General features: G+C 31.2%; 1 protein-coding gene across 1 annotated transcript; it reads left to right on the forward strand.

The window, feature by feature from the left end:
- Window positions 1-4,798: 4,798 nt before the first annotated feature.
- On the forward strand, window positions 4,799-21,372 carry LOC126750424 (circadian clock-controlled protein daywake-like). Its single transcript, XM_050460050.1, has 5 exons — window positions 4,799-4,964; window positions 17,274-17,357; window positions 17,413-17,563; window positions 20,725-20,864; window positions 20,970-21,372. The coding sequence occupies exons 1-5, from the start codon at window positions 4,898-4,900 to the stop codon at window positions 21,272-21,274; spliced, it is 747 nt and encodes a 248-aa protein (XP_050316007.1). The 5' UTR covers window positions 4,799-4,897; the 3' UTR covers window positions 21,275-21,372.
- Window positions 21,373-22,691: the final 1,319 nt, after the last annotated feature.

Below are 22,691 nucleotides of genomic sequence, written 5' to 3' on the forward strand. Positions count from 1 at the left end.
ACAACAACTTATACCACTCAGTCGGAGTCTTCTCAATTTAACAAGAAACTTAGGATTGATATATTGCTCGTGTTTTTGGTCAACATGCCATTTTACCACGACAAAAAAACACGTTCGTTTCAAACCGCCACTATACAAATTATCATTTATGTGCGAGGTATTGGTAAAACCACGGCTTTGGTTCTCTTGGATTACAGCAAAGCATTTGACACCATTGATATGTTATGTGCAATGTTGTCTTACTTGTGTTTAGATGCCACTATGTGGTTTTTTAAGAGTTACTTGAGCAATCGGTTTCAAGTCGTTGAAATTGATAACAAATCAAATCAAATCAAAATGGTTTATTTGTCAAAATTTACAATTTTATAGGTCAATAAAAATTACAAGGAAAAAAATACATTGACAAATAGGACTATTCTCTCGATTATAAAATCGTTTTTCCTAGTAAGCACAAGCAAAGAAGGGATGAAAAAGCCCTTTACAATTTACAGAAATAAAAATAACGTAACAAACATATCATAATTTTTTTTGGATAGAGGAGTCCCACAAGGCTCCATTCTTGGTCCTTTATTGTTTATTCTGTGTATTAAAGATATTGGAAAAGCAATTAAAACATCTTGTGTACACCAATATGCTGACGACACTTAATTATATACCAGTTTTGACAAAGAACAACTACCTGCAGCTATAGAAAAATTTAATAACGATTTAAATTCCATATATTCTTGCTTACTAACAATGGATCAAAATTAAATCCTAGTAATTCGGCAATTACGTTTTTTGGGCCTAACAAGGACTGGGTTAAGGATAATGTTATAATTGCTTTAAATAATATACCATTACCAAATGTAGATAAATACAAAAAGTTAGGTATTATTGTTGATGACAGCCTAAAGTTTGAAAGTCAGGTTGTGAAGGTGGTCCAAAAACCGTTCTGTGCATTGAAAAATTTGTACAAGAGTAGGAAAATTATTAACACAAACCTGAAAATGAAGCTAACGAAGTCGCTTGTTTTATCACACTGCAATTATAATCACACAGTTTATTAGCCTTATCTTAATATAAATTAAAAATACCGGCTTCAAAAAATACAAAATGCCTATGTACGGTTCATTTTTGGGGTAAGTGTACGAGAGCATATTACTCCAAGATATTGGGAACTTGGTTGGTAGAAAATATGCTATCATCAGGGGCTTCATCTGAGTTGGCTAGCAAAACGGTTACTTGATAGTTCCTGTCCAGGTTATCTGTTTGATAAACTTAATAAAAGAAATACTGTTCATAACAGAGACACGCGCTTTAATAATTTATTTGATGTTCCTAGGCATAGACACAAAACTTTTCCAACGTTCGTTTTTCTATTTGTTACCTAAGTTAGCCAACACTGATATTCTTCGCAAACTGTATGACCTACAATTTTTGACATTTAAGAAAAAAATATAAGCAACATTTACTTAGCCAAGTTTAAATTGTTAGTTGGTAAAAGCAATATAGGTACCTTCCCCATAGAATGTCAAAATTTTTTAGTGATTTTATAAAATGTCATTCCTACGCTTGTGGTACCTTCTGTATACCTTTATAATTACAAAAGTATCATTGCCTAGTTAGTACCTTAAGTTGCCAGTATATGTAAATTTAATCTTATGTATTTTAAATCTATGCTCGGTTAATAACAGCTATGCTGAACTTCGCTGAGTTAAAAATAAAGGCCTATTATTATTATTGTTACTAAATACTATAATAGTGACGAAAAGAATACGACGTGAATAAAGATTCCTATAGATAAAGATGTCTAGCTACCCAACGCAGTACTAGTTTTTTCCTCACTCCTCTAGGGCACCACAGTCTCATTATTTAATAATCAGACTCATATTGGACAAAAGGAGCGGAATGAGCTCTCCACTCAGCACTATCAATTATACGTTATACCAGGGTCCTGCAATACTGCGTCGGTTTTCTATAAAGCCTAATAAAAGGGTTCACATTTTCTAACCTCTTAAAATTTTTTTGCGACGTGACAGCGCATGTCTGGAGAATATTTTGAAATATACAATGTGCGTCAAAAGAGTGTGGCGATATAAGGGGTATTTTTTTAATGGAGTGCCATTCTTTTTATGTAATTTTTGAGCCCACCTTAGGCTACTTAGTATATGGGCTACATATGCCTACTTTGTCATGCGCGGTTTGACTGGAATATATAAAAAATCATTACATTATTTAATTATCTTAACTGAATGGAGGATTACTTTGACTTAAATGATTTCTTTCTATCATGTACTATCATGTACTATCGGACTTATGTTCGTATTTATCATTCAAAATTTACGAATTTCAAAGCTTTATTTTCCGCTTTTTTCAAATTGAAGACCCTGTATATTTTTTAAGATAAATTAATATGCTCCTGAAAACTTATTTCTACATCGTGTAACATTCGTGGAGTTACTTGAGCAAAATCATCTCGTATTCTCTGCTTTATGTCTACTGCCATTGTAGGTGGATTTCTATAAGCAATTTTTTTATTAAACCCCATAAAAAAAATTAAATTTTGTTAAATCAGGCGATCTGGCTGGCCAATTAATGGGCCCATTCCTTCCAATCCATTTTCTTTCAAAGGTCGCATTCAAATGTTCAGTGACATTTTGAGAAAAACGTGCAGGAGCTCCATCCTGTTGAAACTACATTCGGTTTCCAGTAATTACAATTCTAGTAAAAGTTATGTCTATTTACTGATTCATTTTTATGAAATGGCTCATCTGTAAATAGGACCTTATAAAACATGGAGTCGTTTTGTAATTTATTTCTACTCCAAGTACAAACTTTAAGGCGGTTTTATAATATATCCTTATCAAAAAGTGCTGTTGTATATCCCTATCAAATATTCATGAATGTAGTATCGAAAATAGTTCCTTTTTTAAAATTGGTTGCATTAATCTTTCACTTATTCCAGCTGCTCTTCCGATGCTTGCTTGCTTGAAGGTGAGCACCTTCGATTACCGTTAATAACACATCCAACTCTTGCTCCTGGTTAGTAACGGACCTTATTCTTTCTACTTTGGGTAACAGACATTCCCTGTCTCCATGAATCTTGCTAATAATCTTCTTAAAGATTTTTCATTTGAATATATCCTATCAGGATAACGCGCCCCATACATTCGAGAGACTAAAAGGAAATTCTTTTCACATTCACTTAAGAAATCATGTCAACAAGTTCGTCCTTACTTTTATATGAAATGTTTGTTTAGAAATGGTTTGAACAAAACTTTAGAAACACAGTTACGAAAATTCAAATAATTAAATACTTAGTTGATAATAAACAGGCAAAAATCGTATTGTCGTCAATAATGACCCACGAAAATGTCAAAGATTTATTTAGAAAAACAGTTATTTTGCTTGGAAATAAAAAGTACCATTAAAATACCTTTTTTGTTTAGACTGCGGATTTCCTGGTCCTTATTTAAAAATGTTATACAGATAATTATCGTGAACGTTTTAAAAAAGACTAAAATTTGCAGGTTTTGGTATTTTTGTGATAGAGTCATAATTAAATTACACAAGGTGAGATTTTAAATTAATAAGATTTGATTTTTAAGCACTAAACACTTCATGGTACACTATTCTGATGTGAGAGGTTAGATACGTATGACATAGACCAATTCAAATCAGGCTTATGACCTAGAATCCTTATTGACAAGATCAAAGGAATAGAATAGAATAGAATAAGATAATTTTCTATCATTTTTAATAGATCATTTACATTGCAGCTGGTATGGAAGAAGCTGGAAGACCTTAACAACAGAGAAATACGAGCTTGGGTTAGGAGAAACCACCAAACTCAATGGGCATAAACGCGACAATTGAACAGGAACGTCTTTATAAAATTGTGGGTCTAAGAGTACGAAGATAATAGGATTAGGGGTTCATTCATTCAAATGTTAAGCTCATGAATCAACAAGCCGTCCATCGATAGTCTTGAAGTCTGTGAAAATAATAATTTCAATGTGAAGGTTTAAGAAAATAAACAAAATAACTAAAAACCCAAATATATTGTTATGAAAATGTAAATACGAGAGTTTAGTTAAATATTTTTATCTAAACTCATGGTCCAGTTTTAAGAAGCTTATCTTATTAGAGGGCCTCAATTGAGTTTATTTTATCGTAAATCTTGGTAGTATAAATTTTATAGACTCTGTGTACTTGCTTGCTTTGAATATGAGTGTTCTATAGAAATTATTGGTATCCACCGACAAAAATAATGTAGAAATTTCTAAGCAGTTTAGATCATGTGGTCTTCGTATCATGGGTTCATGGGTATTACGGTTCATGACACTTTAATCAGTTTAAATTAACCATAGACAGTCAAATGAGTAAGGTGAATCTGTATGTAATCTGTCGTTATCAATAAAAGGAGGTTTGTTACAATTACAATTAAATTATAAAAATATACAAACAATTTATATATTTTTATAATTTAATAATTAATCAAAATAAATATCTGTCGAATAACTTTGAATCATTTATAACAGTTGTAAAGCACCTTTAATTACACCTCTAATTACCCAAACTATCAATAAAAACCATTATTTGTTGTTAGCCTTCTTAATAATGCAAAACCACTTTTTGAAAAGTCATTTAAATGACGACCAGTGGCGTACTCAAGATATAAAAAATAGTTTTTTTGGATAATTCATTAACAAAACGCTTTTGAAATTAAAACAAAAATATTTTTACGTGAATAAACTTGAGCCCAACAAAAAGAAATTATGTCAATTATACCATCAATAGTTTAATAGCTAATTTTTTTTAATTGGTACACGCTCATTTTCGATTTAATACCATCATGGTTTTTCAATAGAGCAAATTAGGTTTTTAGTATAGTTCAGTCAGTTTCAGTGTCAAGATGTACTGCAAATTCATATGCGTCCTTTTGTTGGGTTCTGGGGTATTTATTGGTGCCGTACAACTACGTAAGTGCTGATTTAAGCCGTATTAATAAGGAAAATAAAAATCATAAATGTTAGAGTGGAATAAATAATTATATAAAAGTAAAATCATAAAAGTTTTTAGTTTTATATTGGGTGCCTGAGGAGATTATTGAATTTTATCGAAAAATGTGATATGTATTATAATAAATATTAATTAATGTTATGCGACGAAAGGTTTTATGGTAAAATAGCTCATTTATTTTGGCTTGAAATCAATATAGCATATAACCTTTAAATTTTATAAAATGATTTGCTATTGATTGGTGTTTCACTTGTTTGTCTTGAAAAAACATATTTTCACCAACTTAATTAATTTAATAATTTTCCTATCTTCAAGTATAGGATAATCAAGTATAACTTCACATATCGCGGAAACATATCATCAAAATATATATGAAATTTCTGAAATGTTCGATCTAAACTTCTTAGAAAATCTTCAATGAATTTTAGTGTTTCGTTAATGATTTTTAACTAAATTTCTATTTCGTTTAAGTTTTTTTTATTGGTAAAATCACAAAAGTTTACAATATTTAAAAATTTATTCTATTTTTCCATTAATTTTTTCTTTGTATCTGTGTATTTTAGTTCGAATTAAAAAATTTATATAATTCAATTTTTTTAAATAAATATTTTCAATTTTTTAAAAAAAAAAAAGTGTTAAATTTTTTTTTTTAATTTTATTTTTTTTTATTAAATTAACACAAATCCTAACAAATTAAAAATTTTAAAAACTTTTAAAATTTGCGAATAAAAAAAATATATTTAAATTTTAAAAATAAATTAAATGCTTTACTTTTTCATTGTTATATTGTTTTTGCTAAGTTACCTTCAAAATTTTCTCTTATTTCATTACTTTAAAATAAAATAATGAAGAGGGGAACTTAATTTCAATATGTATATAATTAATTATTTCGTTAAATTATTAAATCATTTTTTATTATTTTTTTTGATACGAAGAAGATTTTACATCTATGGCAAATCTCTGAAAAAACTGAAATATTTATTATTATAATTGAGAATATGTTTCCTGTGCAATCTCCTCTTTATAATAATTTTGTAATACTTTATTTCTAAAGTTTATTCCTTATGTACCAGAAATCTTATAGGAATAAGCATATGTTCATAGAAAGTTTAGTATATCCATATCATCATTCCAGGAATATTTTACTTATGGATTATGCTCTTTATTATTTTACAGAACTTAAGATTCGGGTGATCTACATATTAATGAAATTTTAAAAATATACTTATGAAAAGTTTGCAATATAAAAAAAAATTAAAAAGAAACTTTTCACACAATCATTTAATCACTAATAATAAAATTACATCAAATTTGTAAATTTTTAGGATAAAATTATATAAAAAAATTATAATAAAATTATATCACAAATTAAATAATTTAAAAAATATTTCATATCAATTTTTAAAAAATTCGAGTCTTTAAAATTAATATTATTTAAATAACTTTGAATAAATTTAATATTATTTATTTTGGTATCTACTTCAATTAAAAATTAACTTTAATTTAATCAGGTATTAAGCAAAAAACTGAAATAATAGTTTTAATTAATTTTTTTAAATGGCTTTTTTAATTTTATTCTATGTTCTTTAATACCTTATTTTTTTAAATTTATTGATTAAAAAATTAATAAAATAATATCAAGTTTAAAGAATTAAGTAAATAAACCGATATTAAAAAGCAGAATGAAGAATGTGTGCCAAATTTTAAAAAGGTGATTTTTCTTTGAATAAATAATTGAGTTTTATGGTATGAGTTAAATAATTAATTTTTATTTAAAAGAATTCATAAAGATATACAGTATCGGACAAAAATTAAGCGACGCTATAATATTCCTAAAAAACTTTGTGACTGTACCTCGTATAATTAGGAACAATTTTGTAGTATCAGTACATACCTTTGTTAATCGTATTTAAACATTCTTTGCCTCTTGTGATGAATAGCAAGAGATTAGTAATTTGTTGTATGTTTTGATGCATTTTTTCATGGACGAAAATAAAGCGACTTGATCGATATTGGTCATACCATTACATAGAGAAAGTAAGAAGGGTTCTTTCAGTAAGAAGTAAGAAGGTTTCCCTTCTTACTTTCTCTATGTACCATTAGTAGATAAACATCGGTTTTGGTCGGTATCAAATCTATATTTTGTTTAAAAATGCATTGTGGTAAAAGTTTTTCTATTGATCTTAAAGAAAGAATTATGTCATCGTATAAGATAGGAACACCACAATACGTAATAAAACAAGAACTAAGGGTTTCAAAATCTGTTGTGTCGAGGACCATTCAGAACTATCGAATTAGAGGAAAAGTAGTTAACCGAAAACAGACCAGAAAGAAAAATTAAAAGGATCTCCCAGGCAAATCCTTTTCTGTCAGCAAAGCATATTCTGGCTAAAGCTGGGGGCTCTAATGTTTTATCTCGAACGATACAGCGCAGACTAGTTGAAGCAGGCTTAAAAGCATGCAAACCTGCCAAAAAACCGCTTCTTAGTAAGAAGAATATTAAAGCACGTATTCTGTTTGCAGAACAACATGCGCTCACTGGACACCAGAGCAATGGAAAAAAGTACTTTTTAGTGATGAGTCAAAGTTTCATTTGTATAAAAGCGATGGTGTTCAATATGTTCGTCGTATTGCAGGTAAAAGACTTGACCCAAATTATGTTCAAGGTACTGTAAAACATGGAGGTGGCAACGTGTCAGTGTGGGGTTGTTTTTTTGGCTATGAAATGGGACCAATTTACCAAATTGAGGGCATTATGGATAGGTTTAAGTATAAATATATACTTGAAAATGTCATGCTACCTTATGCGGAATAGAATATGCCACTACGTTTTGTTTTCCAACACGACAATGATCCAAAACATACAGCAAAATGTATAAAAGAATGGTTTAATGAAAATAAAATAGCCATTCTTAAATGGCCAGCCCAATCTCCCGATCTTAACCCGATCGAAAACCTGTGGGAAATTGTGGATAGGCAACTTAGAAGTAAAACCTATAAAAACAAAGAGTACATTTTTGAAGAAATTAAAAATATATGGAAAAATATTGATCAAGATATAATTGATAATTTAATTTCTTCCATGCCTCAAAGGTGCCGCCAGGTAATCGCAAATAAAGGCTTGTAGACTAAATATTAAGGGCGCAATCTGATAATGTTTTCTTTTATTTTTATTGTAAGCGAAGATCGCTTAATTCTTGTCGTATAGAAATATTTAACTTTTCTTTTTCTTTTTATGATCTTGTTTATACGGAAGAATTTTGGTATGTTATGTAATAAATATATGTTTATTAATGAGTGTATTTGTTTTATTGAGTTTTAATTCTTCTTGCGTTTTTGCTTTTTTAATAAAAGAAAAAACTGTATCGTCGCTCTATTTTTGTCCGATACTGTATATACGTTGTGCTTAAGTTTAAAATGTTAATATATATTTGATGATAGGCTTCTACTTAAATGTTATTTTATGCACAAAATATTAAGCCTTTCTTGGCAATAGACAAGAAGATGTTTAATAAAATAAGAAAAATTAAGTATTAATTAAATAAAGAATAATTTAAGCCAGAAAAACAGGAAAAAAAGATATAATTATCTAAACAATAAAACTGCCATACTAGTCCAGAAAGTATAAACCAATCAAGGCATCACCGATGACATGAAACGAGGAACTATTTATATCGCACAAACGATAAATATGATTAAACATTAGGTATATATAAAAAAGCGATTAATGAGTATTTAATCTAGGGACCAAAAAAGATATAAAGAAAAGTATAAGAGGGATTTCCATTAAACCATTAAGTAGCCCATATACAAATTTTATAGAGAAGATATTTCAACGGTGGCTCAACAGTGGGCCTGATCAAATTTGTAAGCCAGATGCTTTGAAAACTTGCGCTGAATGGATTCAACTGGATCAATATGACACTGATAAAGTCACATTGATCAGCCATATGATGCAACCATACTTCCATATTGATCTGACAAGACAACAAAACAGCACTTTAAATGTAAATTCTAGAGTAAAACTTAAAAGCGAACCTATTGCGAATATGAGGTAAATGCAGAGTCGACAGTCATAGCAATTAGTCGTATACCAAATTGAAGGTTACCCCATCAGTAATTTGATCAACAGATATCGTCAATGAAATAATTGTTGGTAATGGGGAACTTTGATCTGTAATTAATAACTACATTACGCTTAGCAGCAGTATTTAGTCCGGTTTCAGCACACGATCAAAAAGTTTTATCTTTAATACTACTGATATTATAATTTAGCTTGAAGTCATCAGTACATCTCAATCTGATATTTAAGTGAGGTTGAATGTAGAATCCCAAGTAACAATTTGCAGTCACCTAAGTTGAGATTACTCTTATTTTCACTAGTTGCAACTTTGTTTTCAGTGCAAAATTTAGTTGGTTTTGCAACGACGTTCGACCAAACTTCGACGTACTGCACCTGTATCGCAACTGTTGTAAAACTCTGCTGTTTTTACAACGTATTTTTTTACTATAGATGGTAGCAATAGTAATTTATACTTAAAACAACGTGAACGCAGACGTGTACAATTTTTCGAATCAAAAACCCAGTAAGAACAATGTTACCTCATCGTTAGCAAATGGGTATTACATTGCCTGATCGTCTGTGTTAAGCATGTTTCGCTGTAGAGAGAGCTTTTTGACATGTTAAGAGTTTTATGAAAAAGATAAAAAACAAAGGTAGAGAGAATAAGAGGAAGAAAAAATATTCAATTCAACATAACCTAATTAATTTATATTTTTATTTTTATAATTCATTTTTTTGTTTGGAATTATTGGGATTTATTATTTTCGTTTTGCTTTAAAAAATGAAGAGATATAAAGACAATGGAAGCAAAAATGCCTACAACTAGCTTACCTGAAGTTGATATGGATTATGTAGGATTAATAGAAGTGGCGGAAGATAGCAGTGAAACGGTTTAAAGTAAATTTTACAGATTTAAAGTTTAAAATACTTTTAGTAAATGGTTTCCTTCATGGTTCCTATATCCTACTTTATAGCCTTTCTTTACACAAGAGACTAACCAGTTTGAAAACAATGGTAAATTTTAGAAAGTTTTATTTTTTAGGATTTATATAGCTTTGTAAAAAAACGTGCTGCATACGCGCAACAAACTGCAGACAATAATTGAATTATTGAAATTTTAGGTTAGGTCCATCCGTTCTTCCTTTTGCTTCAGGCCAACCAGGGACAACAATAGCGGGTTTCTTATGTAACCAATAAAAAAAATTACATATTTTTTTTTCGAAATCCGCTATAAATTCAGGGCGCGTGTGTATTTAGGGCTAAAATAACATCTTTTCACAGTAAACTATGTTGCGTTTATAAATTAAGTAAATTTTAAACGCAAATTTTAAATTAAGTTATTGTAAATCTTTCAAAACTGGTATTTTACGCGCATAATTCATTATATTAAACTACATACAAAACAAATATTAAGAACGACTGGTCAAAAGATGGATTAAAAAGGTTGTATTTTTGGGGTAGCTGCTTGATCTATTAGTTTATTGTTAAAAAAGTAATTAATTGTTCTATCGCTATGGCGTCCATCCGTCCAAAAATCAGTAACTCTAAAAACGTTGCAAAAGCGTTTAAAAAGTTAACGGGTAGTCAATGCGTAACGTTGAGACAACCAAAAAAATCTCTTTCAAATTGTTGTAAAACGGGGTTGTCTCGACGGTTAAGACAAGGTAACAATGCAACGTTGCGTTGCAAATTGCAGTCCGGTCGAAAAATTGCTAATTAGAATTGACCATACTGACTTTACTTATTCAGCAATATATTAGGGTCTATCAGATCAAAGGATTTTTGAAAGAAAGTATAAACGACATGGATCTGCTTATGATCATTACTTGATACACATACACGACCAAACATACAGGATAAATTTGTAACATAAATAACAATATTTGATTAATAGACATAAATATACAGTGTGGCGACTTTAACTGAAATTTTATCTCGCAAAATTCGTGAGACCCGTCGATTTTTGTTTATTTTTTTTCACATTTCAAGATAGTTTTTGTATTTTTTCACCTACAGGGGGAGTCCAATTAAATTGGTATCGAGACATTTCCTGACATTGTTGTAGTGTCACTGTTAAAGTGAATTTCAACCAGTTTTTAAATAACTTAACTTATATTGAAAAAATGCCTTATTTATCCGAATCCCACAAGATTGAAATCTTAATGATGATTGGTTATGGGGACAGAAGTCGTACTCAGCTAGAGGTTGTCCACTTATTCAGGCAGAAATATCCAGATTTGCCACCTATTAACCAAGGTACGGTTAGTAAAATCGAAAGCAGATTTGAGGGATGTTTCAAGACAAAGGTCTTCTAAAATCGATGAAAACACCCAATTAAATGTATTGTTAGCGATGGAAGAAAATCCGGTAACTGTAGCCAGAAGAGTAGCTCGCGAAAATTCTATTCATCATAAATCTGTGCTAAAAATTTTAAAAAGTGCAAATAAACGAGATCGCAGAGTTCAGTTCTGTGAATTAATGATGAACGCCATTGACGAAAATTGCATATCTTCGGAGTGGATCCTTTTTTCTGATGAGGCTACATTCACCCTAAATGGCCATGTTAATAAGCAGAACTGTCGCTACTGGTCTGACGAGAACCCACACTGGGTAAGGGAAACTAATACACAATATCCCCAGAAAACTAATGTTTGGGCTGGCATAATTGGCAGGCAAGTTATAGGGCCCATATTCTTCAATGATACTTTAACTGGGGAAATATATCTAGAATTTCTTGAACATGAACTAGTTCCAGTCGTGCTTATACTGCGCTTATTCCAGTTACGCATCTTATATCCGAGTCAGTTCGATCCAGATTTGTATGATGAAAGAATCTGGATGCAACAAGATGGTGCTCCCCCACATTATGCCCGTAATGTACGCCAGTATTTAGATGACAATTTTCCAAACAGATGGATTGGTAGAAGGGGTGCAATCGAGTGGCCGGCACGTTCTTCCGATCTCACCCCACTTGATTTTTTTCTGTGGGGACATTTGAAAAGTCAAATTTATATGAGCATACCAGGAAACCTAGACGAACTCAAAGAACGTATTAGGCAAGAAATCCGACAAATATCTCCAGAAGTGTTAGAAAATGTCAGAAACGAATTTTATTATCGTCTTGGGCTTTGCCAACAAGTAAATGTTGCTCATTTTGAGCATCCTATACATTAAACGCAACTTTTAATAATTTAATGGTTTTGATTTATTTTTTCGTATTTCTCCTTTAGATAATCACAAAAGTAAATAGGGCAATTTAATCAAGAAAAAGGGCTCTTTTCAATGAGAGTTTAAAAAAAGTGGCTTTCCATTTGAAAAAAAAAGTTGGGGTTAATTTGGACCCCCCCTGTATTTTTTTTGTCTTTTTTCCCCTTGTAGGTGAAAAAATACAAAAACTATCTTGAAATGTGAAAAAAAAATAAACAAAAATCGACGGGTCTTAGGAATTTTGCGAGATAAATTTTGATTAGTTTTAACTGAATTTATTCCAGTTAAAGTCACCACACTGTATGTGTAACATAAGATCGCCCACTAAAGAATCCATGTTGATCGACGGATATGATACTGTTGATATGGTTAAACAGAGACTGATACGAAACATTTTTCAGATATTATATAATAGCAATATTATATATATAATATAGCAATATTCCAGTCGTACAGAATTTCCTCTATAGACATTATTAGGTTAAAAATAAAGCATATAAATATAAGTATACATTTTGATCCTAACATAAAATGGTCAACAGTGGTAGTGCATGTGACATTCAGCGAATGTTTTAATAAAATGTTTTAGAAATATTCAAATTGCTGAACATATCATTTTCTAAATATTCTGCTAGGTACTCTGCTATAATTCGCAAATATTTAAAGTCATAATTTTTTGGTTTTCACCTCTTAAATCTTTGGTAGGTACGTGGTCCCTCCGTGAATAAATATTGAGCTATAGTGGTTGATCGAAGTTATATTTATGCCGAATATTTCCAATCGAAATTGTCCTTATTAACCATTTAAAAGACTAATTATTTATAGGAAAATGGATGTTGAATTGCTATCTTTTAATTATATCTTGTAATTTTTTTATTATACCTTGATTTGAACAAACAGTCGTTAATAGCTTTCTTTAAAAAAACAAGTTTAATTGTTCATTTAATAAAGTTTTGTCAATTATCTCCTTATGTTCACCTAACCTCAACTGGATATGTCAAATAGGAATACCCACCATTAGCTTGTCCAAGCGTTGGTCTCACGAACTTAATAAATATACCTGGACTGCCAATTCAAAGAAAAGTAAATGACCACTACTAGGGAGCCGCCATTTTGCGTGATTGTGTCCTTTAGATGTTGGCCACTCTGACAAATTTCAGTTGTGCCAATTGTAGGGAAACAAAATAATTAAAGTTTTTGAGAGGTTATATTTACAAATACAAAATAGAAAGTTATATTTAGTTAAGAATTCAAGATATTTTATATCTTATAAATCCTAATACCATGGAAATGATGATCTTCATTTAAATTTTTGCTTGTATTTACTTAACAAATTCAGTTAAAAATACTTTTGTTTTTCTTTCTATTTTTACTATTACGACTTTTACTTTTCTTCTATGTACAGTGTTTCCACATTAATAGGTACAACCATCTATAAAAATCAAAATATAGATGATTTTATGAGGGTTTGTAATTAGCAAGGGTTTATATAGAAATAAACAAATCTATAATTTATTTCTTTCATAAACACAGACAGACAATTCAAAATACTTCGGTTTTGAGAAACAGTGTTTAAATAAGGATGGTGATACATTATCCACGTATTAAATAAGGAGAAAGCTATATCGCCTGTTGTAGACGATATACCCAAGCACCGTTTACAAATCGCCAAAAACTAGGTGTTTTGATATGACTCGGCACACCATAAACATCGACGGAGAAAATCTTTCTTTCCTCCAGGGTAAATTCCATAGGTCAGTGAAGGAAAAGAAAAGGCCTGTTGACTTTATATATTTTAATTAATATATATTCTAGATTATTCAACAGCCTATGTACAATGCCTTAAACTGTAACAACACCTATGATTATCTTTGATTATAAATAGGATATACAAATAAAAGAGACTAATTTCAAGAGAGAGAAATTAATGAGCTTTGCTTGACGAGAGTTGGAGAGAAGAATTATTAAGTTCGGAGATCTAAACTGAGAGAGAGTCGTAAAGAGAGTGCTTTTATGTTATTTTACATTTTTGTCAAACCTCTTAAAAAGTAGGTATATTTGCCACCCAAGGGTTGCGTGCCTTTATCTGTTCCCAAAAATTTTGATATTTTCAAGAGAGCCAGGTGAGAAAGTCGAACATGTGCGACACACTTGAAATAACGATAAGGCACAAAACCTTTTAAAAGGAAAGAAATAAAAATGGTTCAATTGATGTTTGAACACTAGGCAATCCGCTAACTCACACGTCAAACGTCAGCATCGTCAACTTCATTACCGTTATTTAATATATTTTTTGTTGGCAACACTGAAAATGTTCAGAGTGACCAACATCAAAAGGACACAACCACTATAAAAATGGCGCCCACCAGGCAATGTCATTTTTGGGTATCGTGGCCATATGCATTAGCAGTCTAGGTATATATGTATGTTCGTGATCCATACCAATTAAATCGGTTAAGGTACAAGCAAAAATACGTGGTAATAATGGATATTTTACTAATTTTTTCTGTGAGGTCATACTAAAAGTTTTATTTATAAAGATTTGATGATTTACTGCATATCAGCTTAGTAATGTAAGAACCGGATCTTACAGCCGATTAGGATATTGTTTAATGGTAAATGGAGGATTGTTTGAGCAATTGATTAAGGAAATCTAATGCATTAGTTTAAAAAAATATTTTGTATTTATTTTTAATACTTTTTTATTGATTTTGTTTTGCTTTCTTGTATGTTTGTTGTTTGATAGTATTATAAAATTAATTATTAAATTAATGAAATTTGGTATAATGGCTTATCTTACTCGCACCTTTCTAATTCTAATACAATTTTTCTGTAATATATACATAGGGGACCCAGTATTTGAAAGTATCATAATTTATATGGGATTTTCTAAGGCCAGGTTTGCGATGCACATCCCGGTATAATCTGCTGCACAACGGCGTAAAAAAAATCGTTATAGTTAGACCTATAAGCAACTAGCGTGTAAAAAGTGGGTTAAAATAAAACAGTTTATTCAGTTCAAAGAATTTATTTTATTAAACGCTTAAAATGTTCGCCGTTATTGACAAGACAAAATTAAAACCCTATTTTAAAATTCCTCACCAACGTTGGCGAAGGTGTCTTCATTCGAGATTCACGAGAAATTCGATCTTTTGAAGCATCAATATTTTCCGGTGGTGTTTTATAAAGATTACTTAATGGCGATAAGTCTGGGGGCCGTGCAAGCCATTTAATTGCACCTCATTTGCCAATACACCTCCTGTTTTTAAGTCGGATAATAAAAAGTCACTAGGGAGGTTTGTTTTAAAATGAAAGCACTGTATATCTAGTTAGAAAGCTTTTCTGAGTTCCTTGACATATATGTATAGTGTCGATTTTAAGTCAGAAAGCATGGTAACTGATTAGGTCCTGGATATTTCACAACTTGATTACAGGGATAATTAATATGGGGTGTATTCCCCTTTGAAATTATTGTTCCTTCTCAATACATTCTGCGAAAAATAATAATAATAATACCTTCTTTACGACTATCATAGTTGTGATTTGTTTTTTATGCCCAGCCATATTAACTGGATAAGCTTAAATGGCAACCCCGTTGTCGTAAAAGTTGCCTTATATATATATTTTTTTTAAAATACTTTTTTGTGATCTAGATCGAATTTTGTCAAGTTTATTTAAATATTAATGGAAAATTTTACTAGATGGTCGGAAATAATAAAAATTTACAATTTTTAACCACAGTAAACTTTCAGTATACAGGTTGGGGCATTAAAGATTACGCATTGTTCATAATAATGGCAACGTCGCTACCTCTCGTCGAACGGCCACCTTCAATCATCTGATTTCTTGAAGAGTTCAAATTAATGATTGGTTCTATGGACGCTGTTCGGAACTACGAAGTAGGGATTTGCTTCTAATTCCATTTGAAACCGATCCATTGCAAAAAAACAATTTCAAATTTGGTTTTGAATTTTAAGACATTCTGTTGTATTCAAGATAAATTGAAAGAACCTTCTATTGAAAGGCGAAAAGGTCGAGGAGCAAGAGGGAGTGGAAAAAATGGTTTGTAGATCCCCAGAAGTAGATTCAACAAGAATAAGTAGAAATGTTCGAAAGGAAATAGGGATGAAGTATAAAACTGTTACTAGTATTTGGAAAAGACATGGGTACAAATGTTTCAAATATTCCCAAACTCACGAGGTATTTCCCAAAGACCATTGGCGAAGAATGGAATTGTATGAAACAATGATGGAAACGAAAATTAAAATTTTTTACGAAGTATTCTCTTTATAGATGAATCTTTTTTTTCATTACTTGGGAAACACAATCCTTCCGTTGTTTGGTATTGATCTCGGGAAAATGAGCACGGAAGTTTTTAATTTTATACTCAGTGTCCTCAAAAATTGCATTAGGCTGATATTTTGGGCGACCATATTATAGGGTGATTTTTTATTGCTGATACTTTAAACGTCCAAGAATACCTTTAAGTGCTGCAAAATCAAGTTCTTCCTGCCATTTTAGACCTGTGATCGGTCTATTTTCAACAAATGCTTATCCTATAACCGTCTTATTAATAAGACTGGCGATATTAAATAGCCTCGATTTCCAGATGTGTCTCCAAATTACTTTAATTTCTGGGATTGTCCTAAAGAGACATTTTACAAAGACGCCAAGAAATTTAGAGAAGTTGCGAGATAAAAATGTTGAATGTGCCAATTACAATTCTATTAAATGCACGCGTGCGGGGTGGTCATATTTCACCTTTAAATACCTCTCTATACATAATGATCGTTTCCCCTGATCGATTTCTATATAATTTTGATCAATCAATTAAAAAACATATTAAGTAAACCTTATCAAAATTTATAAAACAATAATTACTTTTAGACGTTCAAACAATTACCGAGTTTAATTATACAAAATTAAAGTTTAATTAACATTGGGTTACACGGCATCATTTAAATAAATGAATGCTTTTTTTAAATTATGTTTTTTTTAGCCCCAGAAATAACCAAATGCAAGAAAAGTGATTCGGAATGTATGTCAAAGAGCATAGTACAGGCGTTGCAATTTTTTAAAAACGGTTAGTATGAGTGTTATGTAAAAATAATATAAATAACCATTATATACGTTTATAGGAAATAAAGAATTAGGTTTTCCCAAGCTACAACCATTTTATCTGGAAAAATTAGAAATAGAAGCTGACCCAGGCAAGTCTGTCAAGCTGAACCAGCATTATGAAAAGATTTATTTACACGGAATGACCAACGCTGAAGTAAAACAGTTTAGGTATGAAAAAATTACTTTTTATGTATAATTATATGATAAGAGGCATTTATAACAAATTCTTAAATTAGTTTAATTCTTTAATTCCGTTAAGTTGAAATTTTTATTAAAAGAGAAAAAAATTATGCAATGGAGCCTAATGAGTCGGTCTAATACATAATTTACGTTTTAACTTTTAAAGCTGTCTATTTGCTCTCTATTGAATCCAAGATTATGAAACAATAAGCAAGAAATCACGTGTATTTTGTATCAGTATCACTTTGTTTAATGTATAGCTAATATTTCAAGATTTGTCTTTTTTCAACCTCTAAATATCTATATCGTTTGTCCTCATCCAACATGATATATTCATAATTTGTTACCTCTCGTCGTTTGATCTTTTTCACAGACCAATTAAGTTAAATTCCCTTTAATTGCCAATATCGAATTACAAATTTAAAACAACGCAACGTTAAAAGCCTTTTAATATTAGATCAAAATATCGTTTACACCCGAAACATGGCCTAATTACCCTAAACAAGTTGATTACAATTATTTTTTAGGAAAGAACCCAACAACTTTTTTTCCTGATCAAATTAAAATGAATTAATTTTTAATAGGTTTACAATTTTATGGGAGTTATTAGGGATCATATTAACATGTGTATTAATAGATGGTAAAAGCTGATATCCTAAGCACTTAAGTTCCCAATGGATTTTTCCTAGACACCGATCCTTTTGATGAAATCCGTACTTATTAAGCCGTTATGAAAACCTAAGTAGTAAAAATATGTGAAAAATAAATCAATCGGGTTAAAATCCGTGAAAGTTGAAAAAAGTGAGTCGCGGTCGTCCAACTAAGAAATATCCTATGTCCTATTACCCCTTTTACCCTTACATGGATTGGGTTGGGTTGGGTTCTGTTATAAAATTCCCATTTTGACAAATATCATCGATAATGGTGGTTCTTAACAACTGAACATATTTCTCCTCGCAGAAAATTCTTGCAGTGGCGAGATTGGAACTAGCGCCTTCTGGTCAAAGACAAAAACCTCCAATTTCTGGTGCTAGCTGCTACGATGATATGCTGCAATCCTCTGTAAACTTCCCTAATGATCTGCTTGATTGATTTCTCAAATATGTCCTTTTCTGTAATCGATTGCCAGACTCGACTCTCTGACTCTTGTTCGTATGCGTCTTGGTAGCTTCGACTTTAAGCGTCGGTGTTAGTGCACCTGATAGCTTAGGTGGATATGCTAGTAGTAAGTACCTCCTCATTTTACCATTCAGGAACACTTAAATCGCCACACGTTCTACGATTTCCAGTAAAATCATATACGTTTTCACGTTCTCAGTTTCAGATTCTTGTAACGACTCTCCTGACTTCTGGCATCAATTTTTTAACTAAGGATGGTAAATATGCCACATCAGGTGGTCGTAAGCTTCTTGCCATTTGGGAGCCATTCATTGAAGAACGGCCGCAGTATCTCCTCTCAAAGCTAACGTCAGGGCAGTCGCGTTCTCACTGGATAAGCAACCTTTGCTTTTACAGCCACTTCAGTGCTGATGAATATTGCATAATGAAATACCATTAAATTTAAACGGTTTGAGGTGCATCACCCCAACAGATTTCGTATTGACGCACTTCGTTCTTATACCCACTGCTGAAGCAGCTCATCGAAAGTATTCTCGACCAATGTTGCGATTCCGTTTTGAACTTTCCGGATGCTGTTCTCTATTAATGCTCTCCTAGCGAAGAAGATTTTTTCGATTTTATTGTTTTAATTACTTCTTTGCAGAATTTTCCAACAATTTAGCGTCCAGGCTGGCGGATTTTTCTTATAATTTCTTTTTCAAGCCTTCTTGCTTTTTTCAATCTTTGCAAAATTTTCTAGCAACTTATTAGTTAGGGCACAAGTATATAACACTGTACTATACGTGTATAGTACAGTGTTGATCTTGGGTTTTTATTTGTTTATATTAATATGGACGAAATTTTTAAAAAGTTTTTATTATATTTGTGTTGTCCACGTACACTAATATAAATGTCCATTGTGTTTCTATGTGTTTTAATTTTATGATGTTGACAAAGCTCGTTTTATAATTTCCTTGGCCTGATGATGTGACATATAGAAGTCACGAAACTGGTAGCCAATAAATAGGAATTTTCTGGATAATTAAGAACTTTTTTGACCCCTTCTTGTGCCCTAAAGAACTTCCAGAATATGGACAGGATTCTCCTTAATAAACTTATTAGTTCTTAAACGATATGACCGACTCACTTTTACAGTCGCCTTCCCCAAATAATGCGTTATAAAGCTGCTCTTGCAAGTCCGATTTCTTTTCCGTCGTATTGCAATACCTTTCCTCCAGCACCCTTTTCACTTCACTAGCTTAGCCATTTTCACATATAAATGGTCCTAATTAATTTCAGTTCACTATTATGTATTTTTACCAATGTAACATCAATTAGTCAACTGATGTATTTTACACGTACACGCTAAAAAGAATCACTTACGACTATAAGAAAAATTTATTTACACGAAATCTATTTAGTACTTACGTCGCTCTAAAAGTCGCGCTAATATTCCCACTTAAACTGCCCTCTGGCGGCGAATGTTTTCATATACTAGCTAGACCATGGTTCTGGATGATTCGCGAACCTTCCACGGGCCTTCAGATATATCGTGGGGTATAGCCGCTTGCGAATGAAGGAGAACAAGTAATATATTGGCAGCGTGTACAATAGTTTCAATAATAACATTTTCCAATTTACAACCCATTCAAATTTACACTATTAGAACACCATCCTAACATTGTACCTGAGTACGAATTCTTTTTACTCTTTTGAAGAACATTTGGATTTTAATGTTCTCTAACTGTTCAGCGAGCCTTTAAATTTACAAAAAATGTAACCTATTAGTTGCATTTTTCATAACATTAATGCTTACAGTGTTATTCATAATGACTTTTACAAGTATTATATTTGTGCGATGTATAAATAACCATTTGAATTAATTTGATTTTAAAAATAGGCGACCAATCGTGGACCTATAATCGTAATGTGAGTAAACTAAAGCGGCGCTTTCCACATGTCATAGAAAAATTAGATATCATTAAATAGGATATAGCGTGAACCAAATTTTATCTAATTTAAGCACAGAAGGTAATTTAATGAAATTTTAGCCTAAAAGATGATGGCAAAACCTGCAAATGGGAGATGATAGTCTACAGCCCAGGCACCCGAATGGATGCCGACTATAAATTAACTGGACAAGTTCTATTGTTTCCTATTAATGGTTACGGACGCTGTAATGTTACAATGCGTAAGTACAAATATTTATATCTTTAAATGCTGTAATATAGGTCCTCAATCCTTTGAACTCAGCTATATGGATAGTATAAATTAAACCATATTTTCTTTCTTTAAGAGGGCATTTCCAATAAACACTCAGCCGAATGCGAACACTTTACCAAAAAAGGAAAGCAACACATGCGCCTAAAAAATTATAAAATGGACATGAGCGTGGAGAGTTGCCACTTCGATTTTCCCAACATCATCCCGGGAAATGAAAAGATTTCCGCAGAATTAGGAAAAACTGTCAATGAAAATTCTTTGGAAATATTTAAAGATGTTAAGGGTGGTTTTGAGGAAATTCTCTCCAGGTTACACGAAAGCGGAGCCAATAGTATTTTCGCGAAAATACCCGAAGATGAACTGTTTTTAGCCGAATAGATTTTGGATAGGTTTTTATTCTTAGATGATATTATAATAAGTGGGTTGCCATATTAATTGTCCCTTACATTTGTTAGAATAAATATTATTAATATATACTATTTAGGTTTTACTTTTCCTTGAATTCCTATATTAAATTAAATTATTGTTTAAGCAGATGGATTCTGATCACGATCTGTAAGCTCACATCTCATCCCACATTTGCAGACTTTTGAACGACAGATACCCTAAAAAGGAATAGAAAATAAAGAATAGAAACAAATTTCAGATCCTTTCGAGTTGAATTGTAACAAATGATCAGCAATATTCATTTTTTCCAATCGGGATAGAGAGTTTCTATAAGGGGTTCGTGAGCACCTCAGTTTGGTACACAAATTTAAAAGCTCATATGTAGTTAAAACCTCAGTTAATTGTATCGACATATTTGTACTATTAAATACAAAGCCTAAATATCTACATATATTAGAAGGAACCAAAGAGAACCAATTTGACATTTTGCTCAAATTTATAATAAAACCGATATATTTAAAGTATTCATAGTCTGATTAAGACTACTTAAACACCTACTCTTTAAACTTTCAATGCCACAAATATCTTTATAACTCACACATGCGATACCCTTTGAACGTAGAAGCTGAATGATTTTAACCCTCCGTTGGTAAGGTTGGTAATTGTCACAAGATTGGTAAGCTGGGGTATAGCATACCCCAATAAAAAAACAAACATGTTTCGAATATAAACTAAATATTTTTGAAATATTATCAATAAATAATGTTTTTGTATTGGTCTGAAAGTAAATAAAAATGAAACACATGACAAATAACCAACCAAAAAAAAATTAAACGTTTATTTTCAAAAGACCTACATTTTCACAAAAATTTCGGACAAGACGCAACCAGGTATTAAAAATATATTATTATCTTAAAAATATTTACTTAAAAATTCATTTTTGATTAAGTATAAACTACAAATAACTAAAAAAAAATATAAACTAATACATTGCTTTATGTTTTATGTACTATCTATAGAGCTACAGTTGTCGCATTTTTGCTCTGCATGACTCAGGCAAAGAAATTTATTACAGGCCCTACAAGTGTAAAAAGATTTGCAATCTTTATTTCTTGGACATATATCACACCTTCTGGAAAATCTTTGCCTTTTTGTGTCTTCTCCAACTGTTGTTGGGACAATTTTTTCCTGTTTATCGGAAATCTTACGTCGCACTGTTAGACTTATTCGCGGATTTTGCAGTCGACTCATTTGGAACGGTTTTACTAAACTCTAAGATAAATCTTTTAGAAAACAGCGCCGTTTTAGATTTTCATTCGTATTGCAATTAAAAATTACAAAAGCGTGTTTATAGCAGCTGAGTTTAGTAAGGAAAAGAATATAGTTAGTGGCCACCTGCGGCTATTCT

Source organism: Anthonomus grandis, chromosome 2 (assembly GCF_022605725.1).
Source record: "Anthonomus grandis grandis chromosome 2, icAntGran1.3, whole genome shotgun sequence".
Lineage (NCBI taxonomy): Eukaryota > Metazoa > Arthropoda > Insecta > Coleoptera > Curculionidae > Anthonomus > Anthonomus grandis.